Genomic DNA, 21747 nt, shown 5'->3' on the forward strand with positions numbered 1-21747 from the left:
TTTTCTTTGTACCATAATGCTGGCCGCCATTGTAGAACTGAAATATTCTTGGGTGTGGCGTAAAACTCCAATTCAGTAAATAAATAGATAATTTTTTTTTATATATATATATTTGTGTTGTATGTATTTTTGATACCATTCCAGGGGTATTTTGCCGTTTGATATATCAAATGTGCAACAAACCCTACCATTGGATGAAGGTGTGAATCCACAAATGTGCATGTTTGTTTCTGTTTTCAGCTAGTGTCAGTGCATCAGTCATGTGGGGGCATGAGTGGAGATGGGGCCCAGTCCTATGCTGCCACAGTCATTAGTGCCGCCAAGGTAACTCCACATGCACTCCCACCTTTTTGAATTCGAGCAGAAACACACTGGAGATTTTTGTGCAAAAATACTGAACAGTGGTGAAACACATTTAAGTGCGTCCTCTTTTCTCAGTGAGTACCCCACATACAAGAGCAACAAAATTACTATGTCACTAAAATATCAGATTAAGTTGGTGTGGCCTTATCTGCAAATACATGTGTTTTTCAGAGTTTTACCAAGGGCCTGACAATGTTCGGAGAGAGCGTAGTGAGCAGTGTGACTGGATCCAAACCACAAAGTCCAAAGAAGTCAGAGTCAGCGTCAGCTGTGGATAATGGTTTTAGACCAGGCATTGTCTCTATTATAGACATACAGAATGTCCACGAAGACACGGTAAGTCCACATGATGATGTCAGCTGTGGACAACGACTTCAGACGAGGCATTGTCTGTGTTATAGACACGGTAAGGCACGTGTTGATGTGAGCTGTGGACAGCGACTTTAGACGAGGCATTGTCTGTGTTATAGACACACAGAACATCAGTGTTGCAGTAGATACATTGGGATGTACCATCTAGTTTGTGATAAATGATGATGTCATCACTCTCCCTATTGTATCACAGGTATATTGTAATGAATGAATGATTATGACTTATCGCCATATTGGCAATTTTGTAGCCATATCGTATGGCTTAAAACTCCAATCAAATAAATAAACAGATAATTAATTCAAATAAGTAATGAAATAAAGGATATGAGAATTCAGTATACATCAGAGGTTTCTTTGCCTTCAGATGTCTGTAACAGATGACAGTGATGGCGAGGGTATCATTGCGCATTTCCACGCCCACGCGAATGAGCCTGTGGCGGGAATGGCCTTTGACCCCAGTGGCACTCTACTCATCACGGCCTGTAAGCTGGGTCATAACTTCCACGTGTTCCGCATCATGGCGCACCCGTGCAGCTCATCTCTGGGTGCTGTACATCACCTGTACACGCTCCACAGGGGTGACACAACAGCTAAGGTAATGCTTTGTGGTGTTTAAGGCAGAGAAAGCTCTAACACGAGGTATATTTCAGATGAAAAGACCATTGAACAATGTTAAGGAAAGTGGTTCAATTTATTTTTTAAAACTTTTTCAATTGAGTTAAATGACCCTTCAAGGCCCCAATTCACCACTGAATCAATCTGATGTTTGAAAGCATTTTACTCAGATTGTAAAATTGTTGTAAAAATTAAATCTAGCTATTTTCCTAGACAGGATTTGATGGTCTTTTGTCCCCTGTTAAATTTTGTACTTCATTTTAGTGTTTCTTTGCTTTTGAATGACCATGACATTATCATGGTGGAAGAATGCAATATGTTGATAGCTAATTCTCTGTTGTAATGAGGGTTCTTGATATAAATAGTTGTGGTTGTCACGTGAAAATTGTTGCTTCCTAGTCAGTAGTACAGTATTACAATATTGCTGTTACATGTCTGTATTTGAAAAAAAGATAAAGAACATCTCACAGTGAAGAAATGGGTTTCATTCATGATTTTAGTCAGATATTTTGACATATTTGAACTGGAGTTGCCATGTTTTCATGTTTCTAGGTTCAGGACATAGGGTTTACACCTGACAGTCGATGGGTGTCTGTCAGTACCCACAGGGGCACCACCCACAGTGTTCCCCATCACAGCCTATGGAGGTAAAGCTTGTTTGTGGTCATACCTGTGATCCAAGCTTCCTATCTTCAAAGTCGACTTACAAGAGAAAGTCAGACTATTGAACTATTATATGGACGTGTGGCTTTTTAGGCAATGCTTCACTTTATCAGTGCTGAGACTGGCCCTAAAAACAGAGCCAATATCTTCTATGAAAATATTATTTAAAAAGTTTGTTTTCCAAAGTTGTTTTCTGTTCAAATTTTGATCTGTCATTTGGATCTGTCCCATTTTCGCTACCAATAAAATATATGGAATATGTTGGGTTTGGCGTAAAACATCAGTCAAAAAATCAAAAAGCATTTTCTTTTTAAAGAAAGTGCTGATATTTTTCCTCTGCTTCTGATTCATTAGATTGTATGAGGACATATTAGGAGTACCAAATTGATATTCTGGATTTGCTTTAAGTTTCTTACATTTTTTGGCTGAATTTTGCAGGACTTAAATTGTGAAACCAGTGAAATTTTTAATGAGAAAGTAGTTGTGAGCCTTATGGAATGTATTTGTAGTTTTCATTGTTTAAATTTTCAAAAGGAATCCAGAAAAGTTGAGTTTCCATTTGAGTTGGAGATATCGGATAATGTTTATTCATTTTTGTCCCTATGTAACAGGAGCTGTAAGTGTCCGAACCCACTGTAACGCCGAGTGGTGAACAGAGCAGCCGGTTCCACAAGAGTGCTGGACTGGAAGAGATTGACTACTCCTCAGCTGGCAGAAACAGTCCTGTGTTGTCAGGAAGTCCTGCTCTTCTGGTGGGTAAACATTATTATAGTGAACTAGCTAAAGTTCAGCTTACACAAGAGCTTAAGATGTGACTTAACTCATCTTCCAATCCGAGAGCAGTATTCGACCCTTAATCTTAAAATGCACACCACATAACAATTAAGAGTACAAGCCCGGTTGAGTTGCATCTTCATTTCTCATACATAATTGCCCTGGACGTGATGCAGCAGTTTGGTTGAGTTGAGTTGTGTCTTTGGCTTCCGTTTATGCCGAGCTTTAGTTTACATTTAAATACAGTAGAAGTAGTTCACCGAAAATGTGGCCCAGGAATGAGCTTGAGTCATGTCATACCTAAACTGTAAAATCAGCTCAGTCTTTGTACCTCAGCATAAATGTATAAGCCAGTTCCAGATTAACCTTGGGTCAGTGTGCCATTATCAGTGCACTGTGAAAGGGTTTAAACGTCCTGTCTGTGTCTTTGTACTGGCTCCTGTTGTATAGGGAGAGAGTGTCTGAATCATGAATCCTAAATCAGGATTCTGAACTTGAATCAAATTAAACCTAAAATTTTAGTCAGTAAAGCTGTTAGGACCTTACTTGGACTCAGCATGAGAGTATGAGAGCAGGTATAGTCCTAGTGGTACCAGTGTCAGTATAATGTGATTGGCTTAGGTGAGAGTCATGCCATCAGCGTGTACTGATGACAGGACTGTAGTCCATTGTACTGTAAGGAGACTAAGGCTGTCGTAATATCAGGGAAATGATGTTGAAAGCAACCCTATTTCCTCAACTTTTTTGCACATGAAAGAGCAATTGTCATTGCAGTTTATGAAACTTTTCATGTGATTTTGGAGACAAAGCTACATTGGTTGGGTCGGCCAGTTTCAGGGCTTTTACGAAAAGTGTAGTGTTATCAGTCTGCACAAACTAAAACCTTCAGAATATGGTTAAATGAAACCTTGCAAATATGTGAAAAGGTTGAAGAATTACAGTAAATCTCAATCAAAGAAACAAGTCTGGTGTTTTTGCCACTGTGTTCCAGTGAGGAAAGGCTTTAAGTATACCGATATTCGAAATAGCTGCGAGGGTCATGTCAGCATGTCTTGAGAGTGCATTTAAACTATAAGTTCACTATCTGTAAACATATGAGTGACTGAGACAGGCTACCTACCTTTTGCAGGTCACGAATCCTATCCTAGTCTTATCAGGCAGAATGCGCTCAATAACAACATGGGAAACCCTAGGCTGCCCCCATACCCTCATCCTACGACACTCCACCCACTAGCACAGATCAAATTGTCTCCCCTTCCCCTGCCGACTGTTGCCACCACGGGGGGGCGCACCCCGGCATCACCTCAGACGCCAGGAAATGTGGACCATGTGTGCTGTGTGGCTGCATGTTTCGCTGCACCAAGAGGCTGGGTTGCTGGAAGTCCGAACTTGTCAGTAGAGAGGAGAGGTAAGTGTTACTTTTATCAAAAGGGTGGGAGCTGATTTGTTTATTGATTTTGTGATATTGATGCATTGTGACCCAATAGCCTTACACCAATGCCACTGCTGTGAGTTCAAGTCCATGCTGGGTTCTTCTTCTGTCGTACATGGGAAGGTCTGTCATCAACCTGTGGATGGTCATGAGTTTCACCCGGACTCTCCCTCGCTTTCCTCTCAGCATAATGCTGGTGGCTGTCGTATGTAAAAGGGAAATACTCTTATGGTGTGAAACACCAATCAAATAAATAAATAAAATATATGTCTTTTTGTCTGACAGAAGGTCGGCGGCCTGTGGACTCGTTGTTTGTCATCAGTCACTCTGGAATTCTGACAGAGTATGTGCTGGAGCCACGGCCCAAGCCAGGCTACGTGGACAAACTCTCAGATGATTCACCACTGGATCTCATCGTCACAGGCAGGGTACAGTGGAATCTGCTGCGGTGAGCACACGACTTTGGCCTGCTGGCACAAAAAGGATCATACATGTAGCTATATTCGATTGTAAACCCTTACAGTCAGTTTGAACCTTGTGAAGTGAAGGTAACAGTTGTAGGCCAAATTTGACTCGTAGATAAAGGTGGTCTGTCTAAATTGACAATTCACCAGTCAGTATAAAGTATTTTCTTGCCTTCATTTTCAAAAGAGTTCTACATCGTAATGAATCCGCATTTAACAAGAAATTCATCTGTTTGAGACAATTACATTGTACATCTGAGCTAACTACCAGTCTACTTAAAGGCAAATATTTCTACTTAACTACAATTATGAGTTGATTGGAAATGCGTACAAAAGGTCTGAGCAGATTGTAATTTTTGATTGTAAAAAGTTACGACAATTGTAACTTACACCTTCATTCAAGAGGTTGCCAGTTGTAACTTTGGCTACATGTACAATAGTGACCTTAGTGATTTACAATCAAGAGGCACCTTGGTGGCCAGGGTGGGTAGCGTGGCGTAATGATCCAAGAGCCTCTCACCAATGTGGTTGCTGTGAGTTCAAGTCCAGTTGCTCAGTCGGTTAGCGTGCTAGCACAGTGTAATGACCTGGGAGCCTCTCACCAATGCAGTCGCTGTGAGGTCAAGTCCAGCTCATGCTGGCTTCCTCTCTGGCCGTACGTTGGAAGGTCTGCCAGCAACCTGCGGATGGTCGTGGGTTTCCCCTGGGCACTGCCCGGTTTCCATAATGCTGGCCGCCGTCGTATAAGTGAAATATTCTTGAGTACAGCGTAAAACACCAATCAAATAAATAAATAAACCAAGTCCAGCTCATGCTAGCTTCCCCTTTTGGCCATACGTTGGAAGGTCTGCCAGCAACCTGCGGACTATCGTGGGTTTCCCCTGGGGTCTGACCGGTTTCCTCCCACCATAATGCTGGTTGTCATAAAAGTGAAGTATTCTGGAGTAAAGCGTAACAGATCAATGAAATAAATAAATTTACAATCAAGAAACCTGACAAGCGTCATTTTTAAATCCACAGCATAACTGGACAGAGCCTGATTTGAACCTGTAGCCTACTGCAACGCCTAAGCCAAGTGAATCAATGATTGCCTTGGTAGCCTCAAGCTACATGTACATGTACTGGACATACTATTGAGCTAATCTGGTTTTAAATGTAGATAATTTAATTTCAGCTCCAAAACCTCGACAGAAGTGAAGCTGCCTGTACAGAACAACAACCCGCTGATATTAGCATCTGACGCAGTCATCACTCAGCAACCTACCATGTATTCAGGTGGTCTGTCTGTCTGTCTGTTTGTCTGTCTGTCACTTACACATGTCATCCGTACTCTAGGTTTCGAGAGACCTTGGTTAGATAGAGTGTAATTCTGTGATCATACACACCATATGTGGGATGGAACCCGACACTATTGTAATGAAAATATTTGATCGTTTGGTAGGGAATTATTTTCATTCTGGCTTATGAAATAGATAGGGGTTGTAAGGAAATTAACATGGAGAGAAAGACAAATTAAAAACATTTCTATGGATATCCCAATACATACTTCAGAGCAGGGATCTTTTGTAACGGATTGGATATGTTATGCAAACATAGTTTTAATGATGGCCTTCTGAGGCAGTCATCACTCAGCAACTTTTGTGTATTCAGGTATTCTTTAATAAGAGGTCAGAACTATCTGGTTGGTTTGTCGACTTATAGAATAATAGAATATTATCTTGTCTTTGTTCATTTTTTTTGTGTGTCTTTCTCTCTCACAAAACATTTATCAATCCAATATTCATTTTCTTTTGACTGAGGTGATAAATTGTCTGATTAATTATGCGTTATTTAGAAGTGTTTTTCGAGTGAGTTATTTAATTGGTGGGTTTGTACAGATCAACAAGAACCTGCACCAGTCACAAGGCATGACTCTAAGGACAGTTTGTCATCAGACCACAGCAGTAAGGAAGACCTTGATGAACAGTGGTTGTCACAGGTAGGAGGTCAAAGTAAACACAAATACTGTCCATGCTATCCTGAAAGCACCTGTAAAATAATCTTTGATTGCCAGTGAATCCTCCGGATGAGCAAAATACCTTGGCAAAGTACCTTGGGAGTGCAAGTTTTTATTGGTTGAAATGAACCATAAGTAGTCTCCATACTTAAAACCCCAATCGCTATCAATAAAAATTTTACCATATTCAACTTCCCGCTTGTTTCAGTCACAGTAACTTTACAGCATCAGCATATTGTGGCTTAGTATGGTCGTTTCCAGTAGTCATTCTGGATGATGTTAATTGGAAGTCCTTACTAGTTTTGTGAGCTCTTTCAGCATAGTTAGTAGATGAGAGGCTACAGGCCTCTGCATGGGGAGAGTGAGAATACAAACACGTGTACCTGATGCTTGAGGAAGTATTTGCACGGGCCCTCACACTGGTCGTATCCTGCAGCTGATGTCATGTGTGTCACTGACACCATATATTTCTGTATCCTGTCATTGAGTAACCGTGTAGCTAATAGTGTCTGTTATTTCTGTGTGTTTTAGGTGGAAATCATCACCCACGCCGGTCCTCACCGCCGCCTCTGGATGGGGCCTCAGTTCAGCTTCAAGACGTACCAGAACACTCAGCACACAACTGTCTTACACTCTGGCTCCTCCTCTCTCCTCTCCCACAGCCCAGAGACTCACATCTCCACCATGGATATAGTCACAGACGACTGTGACCTGGAGAGTCTCAAGTGAGTGGTTCATTGGTTAACAATACTCAATCACAGCCCTTGACTGGGATAAGCATAGTGCCATGTGGATGTTGTCTAAGGAAAGATAACTCAGTGATATGCGTGTAGCCCATTACTCAGTGATATTGCCCATTGAGTTACACCATCCAGATAGAGCTATGCCCATCTGGGTTATGGGGTGTAGGTGAGTATTGTTTCCTGTTGCTAGGACACAAGGTGAGGGTTCAATACTGGCCCTGGGGAAAAGAAATTTGTATATTTCCTTAGCTCTCACTGTTTGTGGAGCCTTGGGAGGAAATAGGCAAATTGAAGTGCTTTTGTGGCTGTTTTTGTGAAGCCTAAAGTTTGTTTCAGGTAACTTGCCAAAGGTGGATGGTTTACCTTTATAGGCAATCCAGTGTCCTCCATCCATGTAAATGACTGCCATCGTATAAGTGAAAAATTCTTGAGTATGGCATAAATTACCACAGTCATGTATATAAATAAATTTAATATTTGTATGCAAGACAGTGGTCAGGTTCATGGGTGGAAGAACGTAGGTTGGTAAGGTTGCAATTAGTTGGTAAGGTTGCAATTAGTTGGTAAGATTGCAATCAGTTGGTAAGATTGCAATCAGTTGGTATGGTTGCAGTAGTAGGTAAGGTTGCAGTCAGTTGGTAAGGTTGCAGTCAGCTGGTAAGATTATAATCATTTGGTAAGATTACAATCAGTTGGTAAGATTGCAGTCAGTTTTTAAGATTACAATCAGTTGGTACATTGCAATCAGAGTGTAAGATTGCAGTCAGCTGGTAAGATTATAATCAGTTGGTAAGTTTGCAATCAGTTGGTAAGTTTGCAGTAGTTACAACAGATTGGTCTCATAACATTGTCATATAAGTAAAAAATTTAGTTTAATTTTAACATTTACATAATAATTTTTTAATTTTTAGTTTTTATTAAAATAAGTTTTATTTATTTATTTATTTGATGGGTGTTTTACACCATACTCAAGAGTATTTCACTTACACGACGGCGGCCAGTATTATGGTGGGAGGAAACCAGGCGGAGCCCGGGGAAAACCCACAACTATCCGCAGGTTGCTGGCAGGCTTCCAACATACGGTCGGAGAGGAAGCCAGCATGAGCTGGACTTGAACTCACATTGACTGCATTGGTCATTACGCTGCGCTAGCGAGCTAACCAACAGAGCCACGGAGGCCCCCAAATAAGTTTTAAGTTAAAACTTTATGTATATATTATACAATGTTGAAAACTGGATATGTTAAAGCAGCAAAAAGATATAATATATTGAAAACTACATGTATACTTTGGTTATTATAGGTTACAGCCTGCGCGATCCAGCCCTGTTGCCATGCCTGCAACAAGACCTGCCTACCGACGGTCGTCAGGGAGTGACCAATATAGCCCTTCCCCTGGACGTGCTCAGCCAAACACCCCACTGTACATTGAAGCAGGTTAGTATATGTGCATAATTGATATGTACAGGTTTTCTGGAAATATACAAAACATAACGTAAGTTGTTTTGGAAGATGGTTAGAAACAGACCACTTTTTGACTGACTTGTTTGGAAACTCAGCTTCTAATCTCTGATTGTTATGAGGCCATGTTAGAGCATCTGAAAACATGATGTGGAGTCACTTGTACCCCACACACATACAGCTTTGAGGCTATAAGGTAAGATGTCAGCGTAAACATGACGTGGAGTCACTTGTACCCCACACACATACATCTGTGAGGCTGTAAGGTAAGATGTCAATGAAACATGACGTGGAGTCACTTGTACCCCACACACATACAGCTGTGAGGCTATAAGGTAAGATGTTAGTGTAAACATGACGTGGAGTCACTTGTACCCCACACACATACAGCTGTGAGGCTATAAGGTAAGATGTTAGCGTAAACATGACGTGGAGTCACTTGTACCCCACACACATACAGCTGTGAGGCTATAAGGTAAGATGTCAGCGTAAACATGGTGTGGAGTCACTTGTACCCCACACACATACAGCTGTGAGGCTATAAGGTGAGATGTCAGTGAAAACATGACGTGGAGTCACTTGTACCCCACACACATACAGCTGTGAGGCTGTAAGGTAAGATGTCAATGAAACATGATGTGGAGTCACTTGTACCCCACACACATACAGCTGTGAGGCTGTAAGGTGAGATGTCAGTGAAAACATGACGTGGAGTCACTTGTACCCCACACACATACAACTGTGAGGCTATAAGGTAAGATGTCAGCGGAAACATGATGTGGAGTCACTTGTACCCCACACACATACAGCTGTGAGGCTATAAGGTGAGATGTCAACTGCAACAGCCGCCACCTTTGGTTAAAGAAATAACTGATCGTGCATACTTTGCACTACGATTTCTGAGGTATGCACTAAAATAAAATTTTAAGCTTTGTAGATTTATAGCTAAGCATATATGGACTTATATGTCAGATAAGTAAATGTATACATTTTTGTACGCGTATGCCATTTGTAAGATATGTTTTCTCAGAAGTAAACCATACTGATCTGGACAGTGTACATGGATAATTTGCTCAAAATGGCTTGACTATATTCCTATGAACTTTGTCCTTGTTACATGACTGGAAGATTGTTAAAGACGATGTACAACGCCAATGATGCATACATTTGACTTTGGGAAGTTGTGACGTCAAAGTGTCCCTGGTTCATTCAGCTCAATGTCAAGGACACCAGAAAAACAGCTACATTTTGTTTTTAACGTAACTTATAACAAAAAACAAAGATAAGTGATATACACTTTTCCTGTAATGCTTCGCTGGACAATTGAAGCGATATTTGTCATTCAAAATCATCTCCAGTTCTCTCCCCTACACCACTTCCAAAATTTTGCATCGCCACACAAGAACTTTATTATCTCCCTTTATCTGCAAATGCAGAACCATATGACATAAGACTTCTTATCTGAACCTCACTTATCTGGACAAGTAGAAAACATGTAAAAACTTCAAGAAACAACAAGCAGTGCAAGTTTTGTTTGGGACAGTAGTTTGTTGATATCTCAAAATCTGAAAATTTGTCTAAGATTTTGCTCTACCGCTATTAAATACTGGTATAAGTATTGTATTTAATATTTATTGTTATTTTACGTGTTAATCATAGAAGTTTATTTTATGCCATTCATAGAATTGTTTCGTTGCCTTTAATCATCAGAGAATTTCCATTTTCAATTATTCAACACAAGAGTATGATCTCCAGTTATTATCCAAAGTCAAACTTCAGTAAACAAACAGTTTTATGCAAAGTGAACATGGGTGGTAAATTATTCAGAATAGAAACATTTACTTCTTACGGGATGTAAACAAATCCAAACAATTGCTGCATACTTATATTGTAGAATATTAACCAAGGATGTTTGTTGATTCATTTTATTTCATTGTCCGCATATTAGTCTTCACTCTGAGTGCTGTTAGCTTTTGCCTTTCTCATAATCAGCATCATCAGCAGTCATATGTTTGGTAGATGTTACATAATACTACATTATTATTATCTCATAAAATACTTCTTGGTTTCCATTGGTCAATACATGGTCACATGATATGCCCCAAAACACGAGATACAATGATAGCGCCCTCAAGCAAAGCGACATCATGCTCACAAAGTAATATCTCACATGTAGCTACATGTATCACTTCTCTTGAGGTGACAGATTGTGATATTCCATCACTCAGCCTGCACTTCCTGTATAATGTTCACATCATAGTTCTTGATTCCCACAACGTGTTGTTCATGTTGTACATGTACCAGACATGGGGAGTACCCAGAGTGGTTTTCTTCTTAGCTTTCAATAATAGTATAACGTCCTTTTTTGCGAACATCAAATGTTATTATTTCTTTTATTTTATATGCATCAAAGCTATTGATTAATGCCAGCAGGCTGACAGTAAAAAGTAGTAATCAGAATATTAAAGTTAATAAGCCAGTTGTGTTTTTCATCGTAGATTAAAGAAGCAGAAAAAGTGAGATTTATCCAGAAAATTGGTACCCCCCCAAAAAACTGCGTTTTTGTAGGCAAACAAAACATTGCTTTTTGGGGATGAAACTTACATTTTTGCATAATGATATCATCACACTCCAAATTACCTTTCTATTAAAAGAAGACCCTTCAGAACCCCCAGAGCCTTCAGAACCCCCAACCCCCCTCAGAACCCCCAAAACACCCCCAGAACCTTCAGGACCCCCGAAACCTTCATAACCCCCAGACAAATTGAGTAACTTAGTCTTGGATGAAAGTTTATGTCAATTATTGGAAGCCATGTTCAGGTTTCAGAAGTGGCCTTTTTTGTTGATTTTCAGGATACAGTACTTTTCTACCTTTGCCCCATGGGAGTCCATTTATGTGTTGTTTGTTTTTTTCAGGCAAGAATAATTATTAAACAAGCTAGTTATTTTCCAAAAATGTTGTTTAGCCTGTTGAACAGCTACATTTTTACTGTTGAAACTTTTGTTTGTTTGTTTCTTTTATGTTTATTTTTTTCTGCTCCTGTGTGATTGCTCCAGTATGCTAATCAGTGAATCAACCAAGTATTTCTTGTTTTACAAGGGGGAGAATTTCACATCTTTTTGTTTTGGTTACAGGTAGTTTTGACCAATCCCCTCACCTGAGCGATGTCTATGGCTGCTGGACAGAGTCCACTCATGGTCAACAACCACGCAGCAGCTGTGAGGAAGAAGACGACAGACTGCGGGAAACGCTTGCCGAGGCTATGATCGAATCTCCAACCAAAGATGGAGGTCCAGCAGGCAGCAGCAGGCAAGGTAGGAAGAAAAAGAAGACAGGGGGCAAAGGCAAGAAAAGCAGCTGACCCCCCTTCTATACCTGTTTCAGCTGTCCAGTGGTCTTACCTCGACATTGACTCTCCCCCTCTCTGCCAAGGCATACTAAGCCAAAAAACAAACACCAGAACGACTTTGTTCCTTGTTCCGTTTACTCCGATGTCTGAATGATCTCATTTCCTTCAGAGCCGGAAACTTAATAACCATGTGCACAGTCCCTTACATTGTGATTGGCTGGGTAGTTTTTTTTCAATGTTCTCTTTTGTTTTTTTTTGTCTAGTTCACATTTATTTACACCCAAGCTAGTTTTTGGTTTGTTTAAAAATCAAGTTCTGTGATGATTAAGGAGTTATATTTCCATGGGTTGCATTTTTTAACTTATTTCCATTTTTTCTCTGGTTTTAAATACCTCTTGTACATGTAAATAAGACATTTTAAATGACTATTAAACATCCGACATATTATTGATATTATTATAATCTTATATCGTTACTGTTATAAATGAGCATTTTAAACTTTCTGTAGCATTGTAGTGAGAGATTCTCAAGTTTATCTGTTTATGACTGGATATGATTGGCCCATCCAGCTGATGGTACGCTGTCAGTTTTACTAGATACAATAAACTTCAGTTTCAAACTATCCCTGTGTTGTGAGTGTTATGTACGATGCTTACATTTCCTGGAAGAAGCTTAGAACCATGGAAAAACTTACTTGTACTCTTACTTCAGAGTAAGATAAAGATCGTTCTTGTGTGGAGGAAAAGGATCCTAGAAAACCTGTAAGAACCATGAAAGATTTCCATACTTGTATGAAGCGGGAAAATCCCAGTAATCTTGGAAGAGCCTGGGAAAAAAATTCATGAAAACCTGAGAAACACAAATCTTTATTAATGAAGATGACAGGAATTGTCCAGGGAAATTATGTGAAACATATCTTGCCCCTGCGAGTGCATGTCTTCTAGATTTCTCATAGTTAAAATGTTACTATCAATTCTGATGTAAAATTTGTGGTCAAGAATTCATTGGCAGCTGCAGTGTCTGTTAGTTTAAAGGGAGTTAATGTTGTTGTATAAGTAGCCATTATGTGATCTTCTGCAAACATGTCTTTCAATTCGGTATTGATTGGACTCGCTCCATAGAAACATGAAAAACTACGTTTTTGAAGTGTATTCATCGAGGATGTTACGTTTTCGGTAGAAAAATGGCACTATGTTATGGTTTGAACTTAGCTTTTAGTTGATGTCAAGGACTGTAGTGCCCTAGTTGTCTTAATCTGAAAGGCGTTGTTTAATACCTGGAATTCAAGGACGATACCGAACAAAGAAAGTTGTTTGAATGGGGGCGACTGTTTGTGAAAAGAGAAGGTTATGGGTACTGTTTAAGAAGTTTTAACATCTTGTGCTAAAGCTATGACTTAGCAACTTAGCGAACTTTATAGCTGGAATTGCGTCTTATTGTGGAAAGCTGGGTCGCCATCATAGTTACAGGCTTTACTAGAGTTTTTATCAAATATGGTATGGTGCACCATTAGAAACTTTCCAGGAGCATAAAGGTGCAGATAAAATAAAACAAATAATAAAGTTTTTGAAGTAAATTTAGTCACTGTTAACTGTGTGGGTTTTTGGCAAAGCAAGATTCCTCCATCCACTGAAGAGCTTTTAAAGAGAAAGAAACTGTACACATGAAGTAAGCATGAATCGAAAACTATATGTGAAAATACCCTTTAATACTTATTACTGGTATACTCATTACTATTTCTCGTAAAATGTGCCAGGAAAAGCAAATCTGACATTAAATACCTGTTTTAGAAAAAAGGCGCTGTGACATCACTGATGACATATATTACCACATGGTCGGTAAAGCGCAACTTACAGTTCAAACATTTGACTGAGCCTAGTGAAAAAATATAAAGAAGTATGTGCAGATATTTTCAGACAGTTTATAGTCGTCTTTCTACAGATGCTTAATTCTTTTTGATTTTGACAGGTTCTTTGTCTTAAGTGCATGAAAAAAATCTCTTTTTGTGCTGACTGAAGCTTGTTCTACGCCCTATTTTCACCATTTTTTGTTTCAAGATGGTGACGACGATGTATGGTAGGATTCTGAGCCAAAGTTACGTTTGTTCTTTTAGAGATGCATGCTCAGCTCGAAGAACAGCAGGCTTTCTCCACAATGTAGTTCTCAGTGTAGAGAAAAGAATGCCTAGAAGCCCATGTATAGTTGGCAAACAAAAACCGTGTATCGCTAAATGACGCATCGCTTATGCCATTCCCAAACTTTCTGCGGAAGCTTGGCGTCTATTATATGGCCGCTAACATCAGTGCAATTTTTTTTTTACCTAATTCTGCTTGGACCATAGTGCTAGGGGCGACTGTTACTGTTACTATTTCAGCATTTAAATGAACAGTTAAAATAAAACCCTAACATAAGTAAATTATCAAGTGACCGTATTTCAGCGGTTGCGTGTGACCGTTTGCTAACTATCACACTGTCGTCGCTTCTCTGGGGTTTGCTCTCTTTGCTGTAACCGTATTTCAGCGGTTGCGTGTGACCGTCTGCTAACTATCACGCTGTCGTCGCTTCTCTGGGTTTGCTCTCTTTGCTGTAGCCGTATTTCAGCGGTTGCGTGTGACCGTTTGCTAACTATCACGCTGTCGTCGCTTCTCTGGGTTTGCTCTCTTTGCTGTAACCGTATTTCAGCGGTTGCGTGTGACCGTTTGCTAACTATCACGCTGTCGTCGCTTCTCTGGGTTTGCTCTCTTTGCTGTAACCGTATTTCAGCGGTTGCGTGTGACCGTCTGCTAACTATCACGCTGTCGTCGCTTCTCTGGGTTTGCTCTCTTTGCTGTAGCCGTATTTCAGCGATTGCGTGTGACCGTTTGCTAAATATCACACTATCGTCGCCTCTCTGTGTTTCCTCTCTTTGCTGTAGCCGTATTTCAGCGGTTGTGTGAGACCGTTTGCTAAATATCACACTGTCGTCGCTTCTCTGGGTTCGCTTTCTTTGGTGTAGCCGTATTTCACCGGTTGGATGTGACCGTTTGTCAACTATCACACTATCGTCGCTTCTCTGGGTTTGCTGTCTATGCTGTAACCGTATTTCAGCGGTTGTGTGTGACCATTTGCTAACTATCACACTATCGTCGCTTCTCTGGGTTTTGCTCTCTTTGCTGTATCCGTACTCCAGCGGTTGGATATGACCGTTTGCTAACTATGACACTGTCGTCGATGCTCTGGGTTCGCTCTTTGTGCTGTAGTCTTCTATATTTACAAACACAATAATACACAGAATGAAGTCTTGAGGTTTAACAAGATTTGAGGTTGTAAACGTGAGGATTTTGTACGTTGAACGTTGTTTTGGAAATTAATCTTTCTAGTATTGATCCGGAACGATAGTTAGTACGTACTTACTCCCATTAGGGTTACCCTTGAGTGAAATACATTATGGGCATTTCTAATGTGGTACTTTTGGGAAAACCGCAATATTTAAATGGTGAATGCTACCATAAACATATACTCCCGTTTCTACATATATATCACTGTGTCTGTGGACTGTGCACATGGTATACGGTCATGGGTCATTCAGAGCTTAGTTGGTTTATGTTTGTTATGATATAGGATAATTCACACGCAAATCGCCCTGCACAGAAATACATATGGTTTGTTTTTTGGCCTATGACAGCTTGGACGATTGTAAGATTTAACCATTATTTTTGGAGATAACTTTTTTCCAGTTTAGTGCAAAAATAGAAAAAAGGGAACTCGATGGATGCCCCGAAATTTATTCGGTGCCAGTAGACTTAAGACTACTTGATTGGCACGTTAGGATTTGGCCTTGTGTTGCAGTGAGGCAGCACTATATCCATGTATATATGAGTAATAGTGAGGCAGCACTTTGTCCATGTATATATGAGTTGTAGTGAGGCAGCACTTTGTCCATGTGTATATGAGTTATAGTGAGGCAACACTATATCTATGTATATATGAGTTGTGAGGTAGCACTTTATCCATGTATATATGAGTTATAGTGAGGCAGCACTATATCCATGTATATATGAGTTGTAGTGAGGTAGCACTATATCCATGTATATATGAGTTATAGTGAGGCAGCACTATATTCATGTATATATGAGTTATAATGAATTATAATTAAAGTGACAATCAATTATCTGAAGGCACTCAAACAGATCGGTCTAAAAGTTCCCCGCAACAGATCCATTCAGTGTTGACAGATAAGGTGGCATATTTAAATTCACTTCGGGGCATATTCCGGGTGAATGTGAACATGCCATCTAGATATATGTAGTAGAAAATGTGTGAGGTATGTAACCAGGAGCTGCGATTGGAGCCTGTTTTACTTGCCTCTGTACCAGGATCTATTTCTTGCACCCCACGTCCACTTTTCTCCAAGTTTTGGCCTGTTTCTTCAACCCTATTGCCAGGTTTCTTCCACCCATGTCCGCTTTCCACCAAGCCTTGGCCAGTGTCTTCCAACACATTAGCGGTTTCCTTCAACCCATGGTCCAGTTTCCACCAGTTAAGCCTTGGTCTGTTTCTAACACGCCATTGTCGATTTCCTCCAAACCATAGACACAATTGGCCATATATATATATATATATATATGTATATGTTCTTGGCTCCTGTCATGAATATGATCTTTCCATGTCACAATCTTGTCGTACATGCACGCACATACTACCGTATATTCTGTAAATAACTAGATAGCGATGCTCTACCCTATTGTTGATATGTCCTGAGAAGTTGGACCGGACAGAAGTCTCAGATTAACTATACCATTTATTTGTTTGAACCATGTTGAACGAATGGCTCCATACCATTCTGAGTAAAGATGGCTACTGTGTCCTACGCGGACCTGTTCTATCGCGGTTCATCAGGTGTGGTATGATATACTATGTGGCTCTGCGTGAGGCCTATTACCACGTGGTTCTCCGCTTACCTGTATTAACAGGTGGTACTCCGCGAACAAATATTACCACGTGGTTCTCAGAGAATCTTTATTACCCCCACGTGGTTCTCTGACGACCTATATTACCACCTTGTTCTGTGCCAACCTATATTACCACGTAGTTCTCTTTCGACCTATATTACCACGTGGTTCCCTGCCTACCTATATTACCACGAGGTTCTCTTCCGACCTATATTACCACGTGGTTCTCTTCCGACCTATCTTAAAACGCGCTTCCCTGTTGACCTATCTTACCACGTAGTTGTATGGTGACCTTCTGTACCTGGTGGTTCTCTACGCTGACCTTTTACCAGGTGTTTATATTCCCAGATCTCCACCTTGTGGTTCTGACCAATGCTTTTATGATGTTTCATCCCCACTTTGTCCGAATGTCAACAACCATAAGTCGGTGAACTGTGACAGTGGTGTGCAATGTAGATGACTTTGTTGGAATGTATCTTCTGTGTGTCTTATCCCAGGTTTCTGCTGGTGAACTAAGCATCCCTGAGGTCTGGTGCTTTTGCTTTGTTTTAATGTTTCTGTATCTTAAATGTGATGACAACACAAAATTTGAGGTAATTCTAGAACAATGACATGTAATAAATGATCGTCATCGCATTTTTTTTTACCTAATTTTGCTTAACCAGTGTCCTAGGGAGCGTGCGTGTTGCTAAGTTTTAAGCATATACGTGATAGTTAAACCCCTGGCCTAAGTAAACTGAGAAGAGGCCGGGTTTCAGTGGTAGGCCGTGTGACCATTTTCCAGCTATCACACTCTTGTTACTGGTCTGATTTTATTCTCTTACTTTCCATATCATACAAGAATTTTCTATCAGTGATTATACTATAGTCAGTTTTTTTTTCAGAGTCGCCTATATTCAGCTGTCTCTAAAATCAGTTACACTCGCTACCAAATATATTCCATATACTCTGTTTCGACGACAAGAACCAATTGCCTCGGATGACGTCATAATTGTTCAAAAACCAGTGGAAATGCTGGACATTGGGCGTGGGGAGTAATGTGTTTTACAATGGCTGCACCAACAAGCGGTTAAGACAAGCTCCTTGCAATAACAAAGCCTACACTATTGTCTGCGAATAACGAGTTTTAATTTCCTAATATCCATCTCTAAACCATATTGCGGGGAGATAATAAACTACAAGAGATAAACTAAAATTCACTTATTAAGGTTATATTACGCTAAAACATGAAAAGTTTCAAATATGGCAGTGTCAGAAACCGGGTTTACAGTGAAGTCAACATGAGTTCAGGTAACTGGTGCTACCCTCCTTCAAAGCATGTTGAACTCCGTCCAATATCCAGCATTCTACTGGTTTTTGAATAATTGTGACGTCATCCGAGGCAATTGGTTCTTGCAGTCGAAACAGAGCATATGAACTTTAACATTATGAATTAAAAAAGGTGTTCCAGTTGCAATTTCTTTATTATATATGGACGTCCAACGTATCAATGTGTAGAGCTTGGGTTGTTACGTGACACTGACTAAAGGCAATTTTGGTAGCGAGTGTGACTGATTTTAGAGACAGCTGAATATAGGCGACTCTCTAAAAGAAATAGGCTATAATTTGATTAAGTTACGATCGTGTCAGCGTACAGCAAGCAATACTCTCAAGTTGTAGGCTGAACTATCTTCGGGGAATTATTCGATCGGAAATGCGTTGTTGGTGAACGCATGTTCTTCATTCGTGTTCCGTATAGTTTGGCAAAAAGTGCTACCTAGATGTAGTATGAGTGCATATAACCATAGGAAAATCAGACAGGCTGAAGCCCCTGGTCAATCCCGTGTTTGCTGGAAATATTTCATGTCAAAGCAATTCCTGGTTAAGCCACAATTCAACTAAATAATTAGTTATAAAAATAATACAAAACCGAGGAGAACTGATCTGCTTCGACCATGAGGTAAAAATGCAAGACGCGCATTGAACTTCAAAGACATTTATCGAAGGGAATGCCGATATCGAAAATATTTTCATGTTGATTGTCACGATCTTAGAGGAGCATTTTATACGTTTTGGGTGAGCGCGCCATTGCGGAGTAGTTAATGTGCTTGTCTTTCAGTCTTTATAGGACACTCGAGTGGGGGTTCAAACCCAGCCATGGACAGGGTAATTATAGATCTACGTCACTCGTTTATATGTTTATAATGAAACATTTCTATCGTTTGTCATAAATTTAGTTGGTGATAGCTTGTCTCCCAGCAATATTATATGCACATTGAACTGTGGCTCACTCCGTGAGGAAATATCCGTACATCTCATGTGTGAACTATCGTTAGTACTTTCACAAATCAGTGGTTTCGTAAATTAAGGTAGGTGGTTTTATTCAAGCACGCCTGTTTCCTCTAACAATAAAACCGTCGTATAGTTGTTAATTATTCTTTAGAAATTAGCGTTAAATCCAAATCAAGCGAGTATAATTAAAATGAATTGTTTCATTAAGGTATATACTTGTTGTTGAATGCAAATCGACACGGTTATTTTTGACGCGTTTTTACTTCAAGTGGTTAAGGTAAATTCAGGATGTCTTCATAACACGAATATGTTCGTTGAGCAAACTATAGAACGAAAAAGCCATAAAAGTGATGTGTTCGATTTAAATCGAAATAATCGTCTCATTAATCATATTTTAATTTTTTTCCCAAACTGTTTCAATTTCTGTTCGAGACGAACACTGAACAAAAATATGTATAAATGGTGTATGTGAGGGTTTGAGTTTAAACACACACACATGTATATGCGCGTAATATCTAATCTTACTTTTACAATTGGGAAAATTCATAATTCATATAATGTGCATGATGTTTGGTTTGTAAAAAAAATCTTGAAATCCGCTAAATATTGATTGATTTTCTCTCTTCTTAATACGTTTTAGTAGGGTTAACACATAAATTTATAAACAAATCAAAAAATGTGTATGTATTCTAGACTTCACTTTAATGCATATACAGTATGTCAAATTTTTTTATGGTGATTCTGAAAAACACAGTTATAACAAGTAAATACGCGGGAACGTATTTGGCTAGTATTTAAGTTACTTTTTGACGTTCGAATTCCTTTGGAAAATCCAGCGTCGTTTGAATTCATGTTTAAATATATATGAGCCTTGTGTTTTTCTGTGTTTTAATATAATATTGCTGCAAAAATATTGATTTATAATGACGAATATCACGAGCTGACATGATTAAACAGTCAGGCTGCATGTTTTGCATTTCTGTGCACTAGTTCAGGGGGGTAAACAACTCTGAAATACATACCTACGATCTAAACATATATACGTGATTAATTCTTACTTTTGGTTGCAACGATAATGATCAGTATAGCGTGAAGGCATGCATGATTTAAATACTTTAAATCAAACAGTGTTTCACTATACTGTGTATCACTGAAGTACTAAGGTGTAATAAATATGACATAAGTAAGTACGATATTAACTTTTAAAACTTAACAATTATTTTTGTTGCAGTTGCATGGATCTGTAATATAGATTACCATGGGTTGACATGATTAAAGCAGTTTGGGTCAAATTTCGTACAAAGTACAAAAGTGTAACAAATATGGTATACATATTCGATTTCAACATGCAAGATTAATAATTATTTTGTGGTTACAATCATATTAATCTATAATGCAGATTATCATGGTTTGGCAAGATTGAAGCAGTTAGGTCAAACTGGTAAAACTGTATATCCAGGAATAAAGGAGATTAGGTATCGCATATGTATGGGCATATGATGATAACATGGGAAGACTCATATAGGGATACAACACTATACCATGCGTAAGCATGGACCTATGCTCTCCTGACAGGCACGTTAGTACGGCTTGGTAGCAGCCCACATACATACTATATGTGGTTAATCTGATCGTCGTTGCCCAAGGGATCGAAATCTACGATTAATCACATGGTCATATGAGTTAAGTCAACGGACAAATCAGCCACGACTTGTTAATTGCTGCATGATTGATGATACGTCTGTCCCGGCTCGACGTAAATACGCTAGCCACCCGATGAATACCTACGATATTCTAGGTGCCAATGCGTTGTTTGCCGTCTGGAGACCAAGCCACGGCCTTTGGCGAGCCGCCAGCCGCCCAGCTGCCTGGTGCCAAGGCGGCCGTATCGCTGACCAAAGCAGTCGGACTGTCGCGGCTCTATCACCGTGCAAGGTCAATCGCTGACGAATGGCCGGGGGGCCTTTTGTCCCTTTTCCCGGCGACCAGTACCTCCCCGCATGGTTTTTCTGACAAGCTAAGCTACTTAACTGTAGGACTTGTTGCTATAATCTTCAGCCAGGAGTTTAGGAAATTTGCGGTTTACATGTTCGCCCCGGAGGCTACAGCTGTACAGATAGCCCTAATGATGCAGTACATTGACTGGCGTAATTGTCTGATACATTTTAGCGTTGTCGCCAGCCGACAATATGCTGTTATAAACAATGATGCAGCAAAGTTCTCCGGTCCTAACATTCATCTTTTATCAAAAATCTAAAGATTTGTGTACGGAATAATGTATTTTAAATGTATATCTGTACTAAATTTGGGTAAA

The 21747-nt window shown here is 39.7% G+C and overlaps 1 protein-coding gene across 1 annotated transcript in view; it reads left to right on the top strand.

Annotated features, from left to right (window-relative positions):
- The window catches only part of LOC135476403 (BCAS3 microtubule associated cell migration factor-like), a 59433-nt gene that overhangs the window by 290 nt on the left and 37396 nt on the right, over positions 1-21747 (top strand). Inside the window, 14 exon segments of the mRNA XM_064756411.1 lie at positions 241-324; positions 535-699; positions 1100-1330; positions 1903-1971; positions 1973-1997; positions 2625-2658; positions 2660-2769; positions 3917-4195; positions 4505-4667; positions 5858-5958; positions 6561-6661; positions 7211-7404; positions 8724-8857; positions 12017-12196. Coding sequence (XP_064612481.1) covers positions 241-324; positions 535-699; positions 1100-1330; positions 1903-1971; positions 1973-1997; positions 2625-2658; positions 2660-2769; positions 3917-4195; positions 4505-4667; positions 5858-5958; positions 6561-6661; positions 7211-7404; positions 8724-8857; positions 12017-12196 — 1870 coding nt within the window.

The sequence above is a fragment of the Liolophura sinensis genome, chromosome 10 (genome assembly GCF_032854445.1).
Source record: "Liolophura sinensis isolate JHLJ2023 chromosome 10, CUHK_Ljap_v2, whole genome shotgun sequence".
Taxonomy (NCBI): domain Eukaryota; kingdom Metazoa; phylum Mollusca; class Polyplacophora; order Chitonida; family Chitonidae; genus Liolophura; species Liolophura sinensis.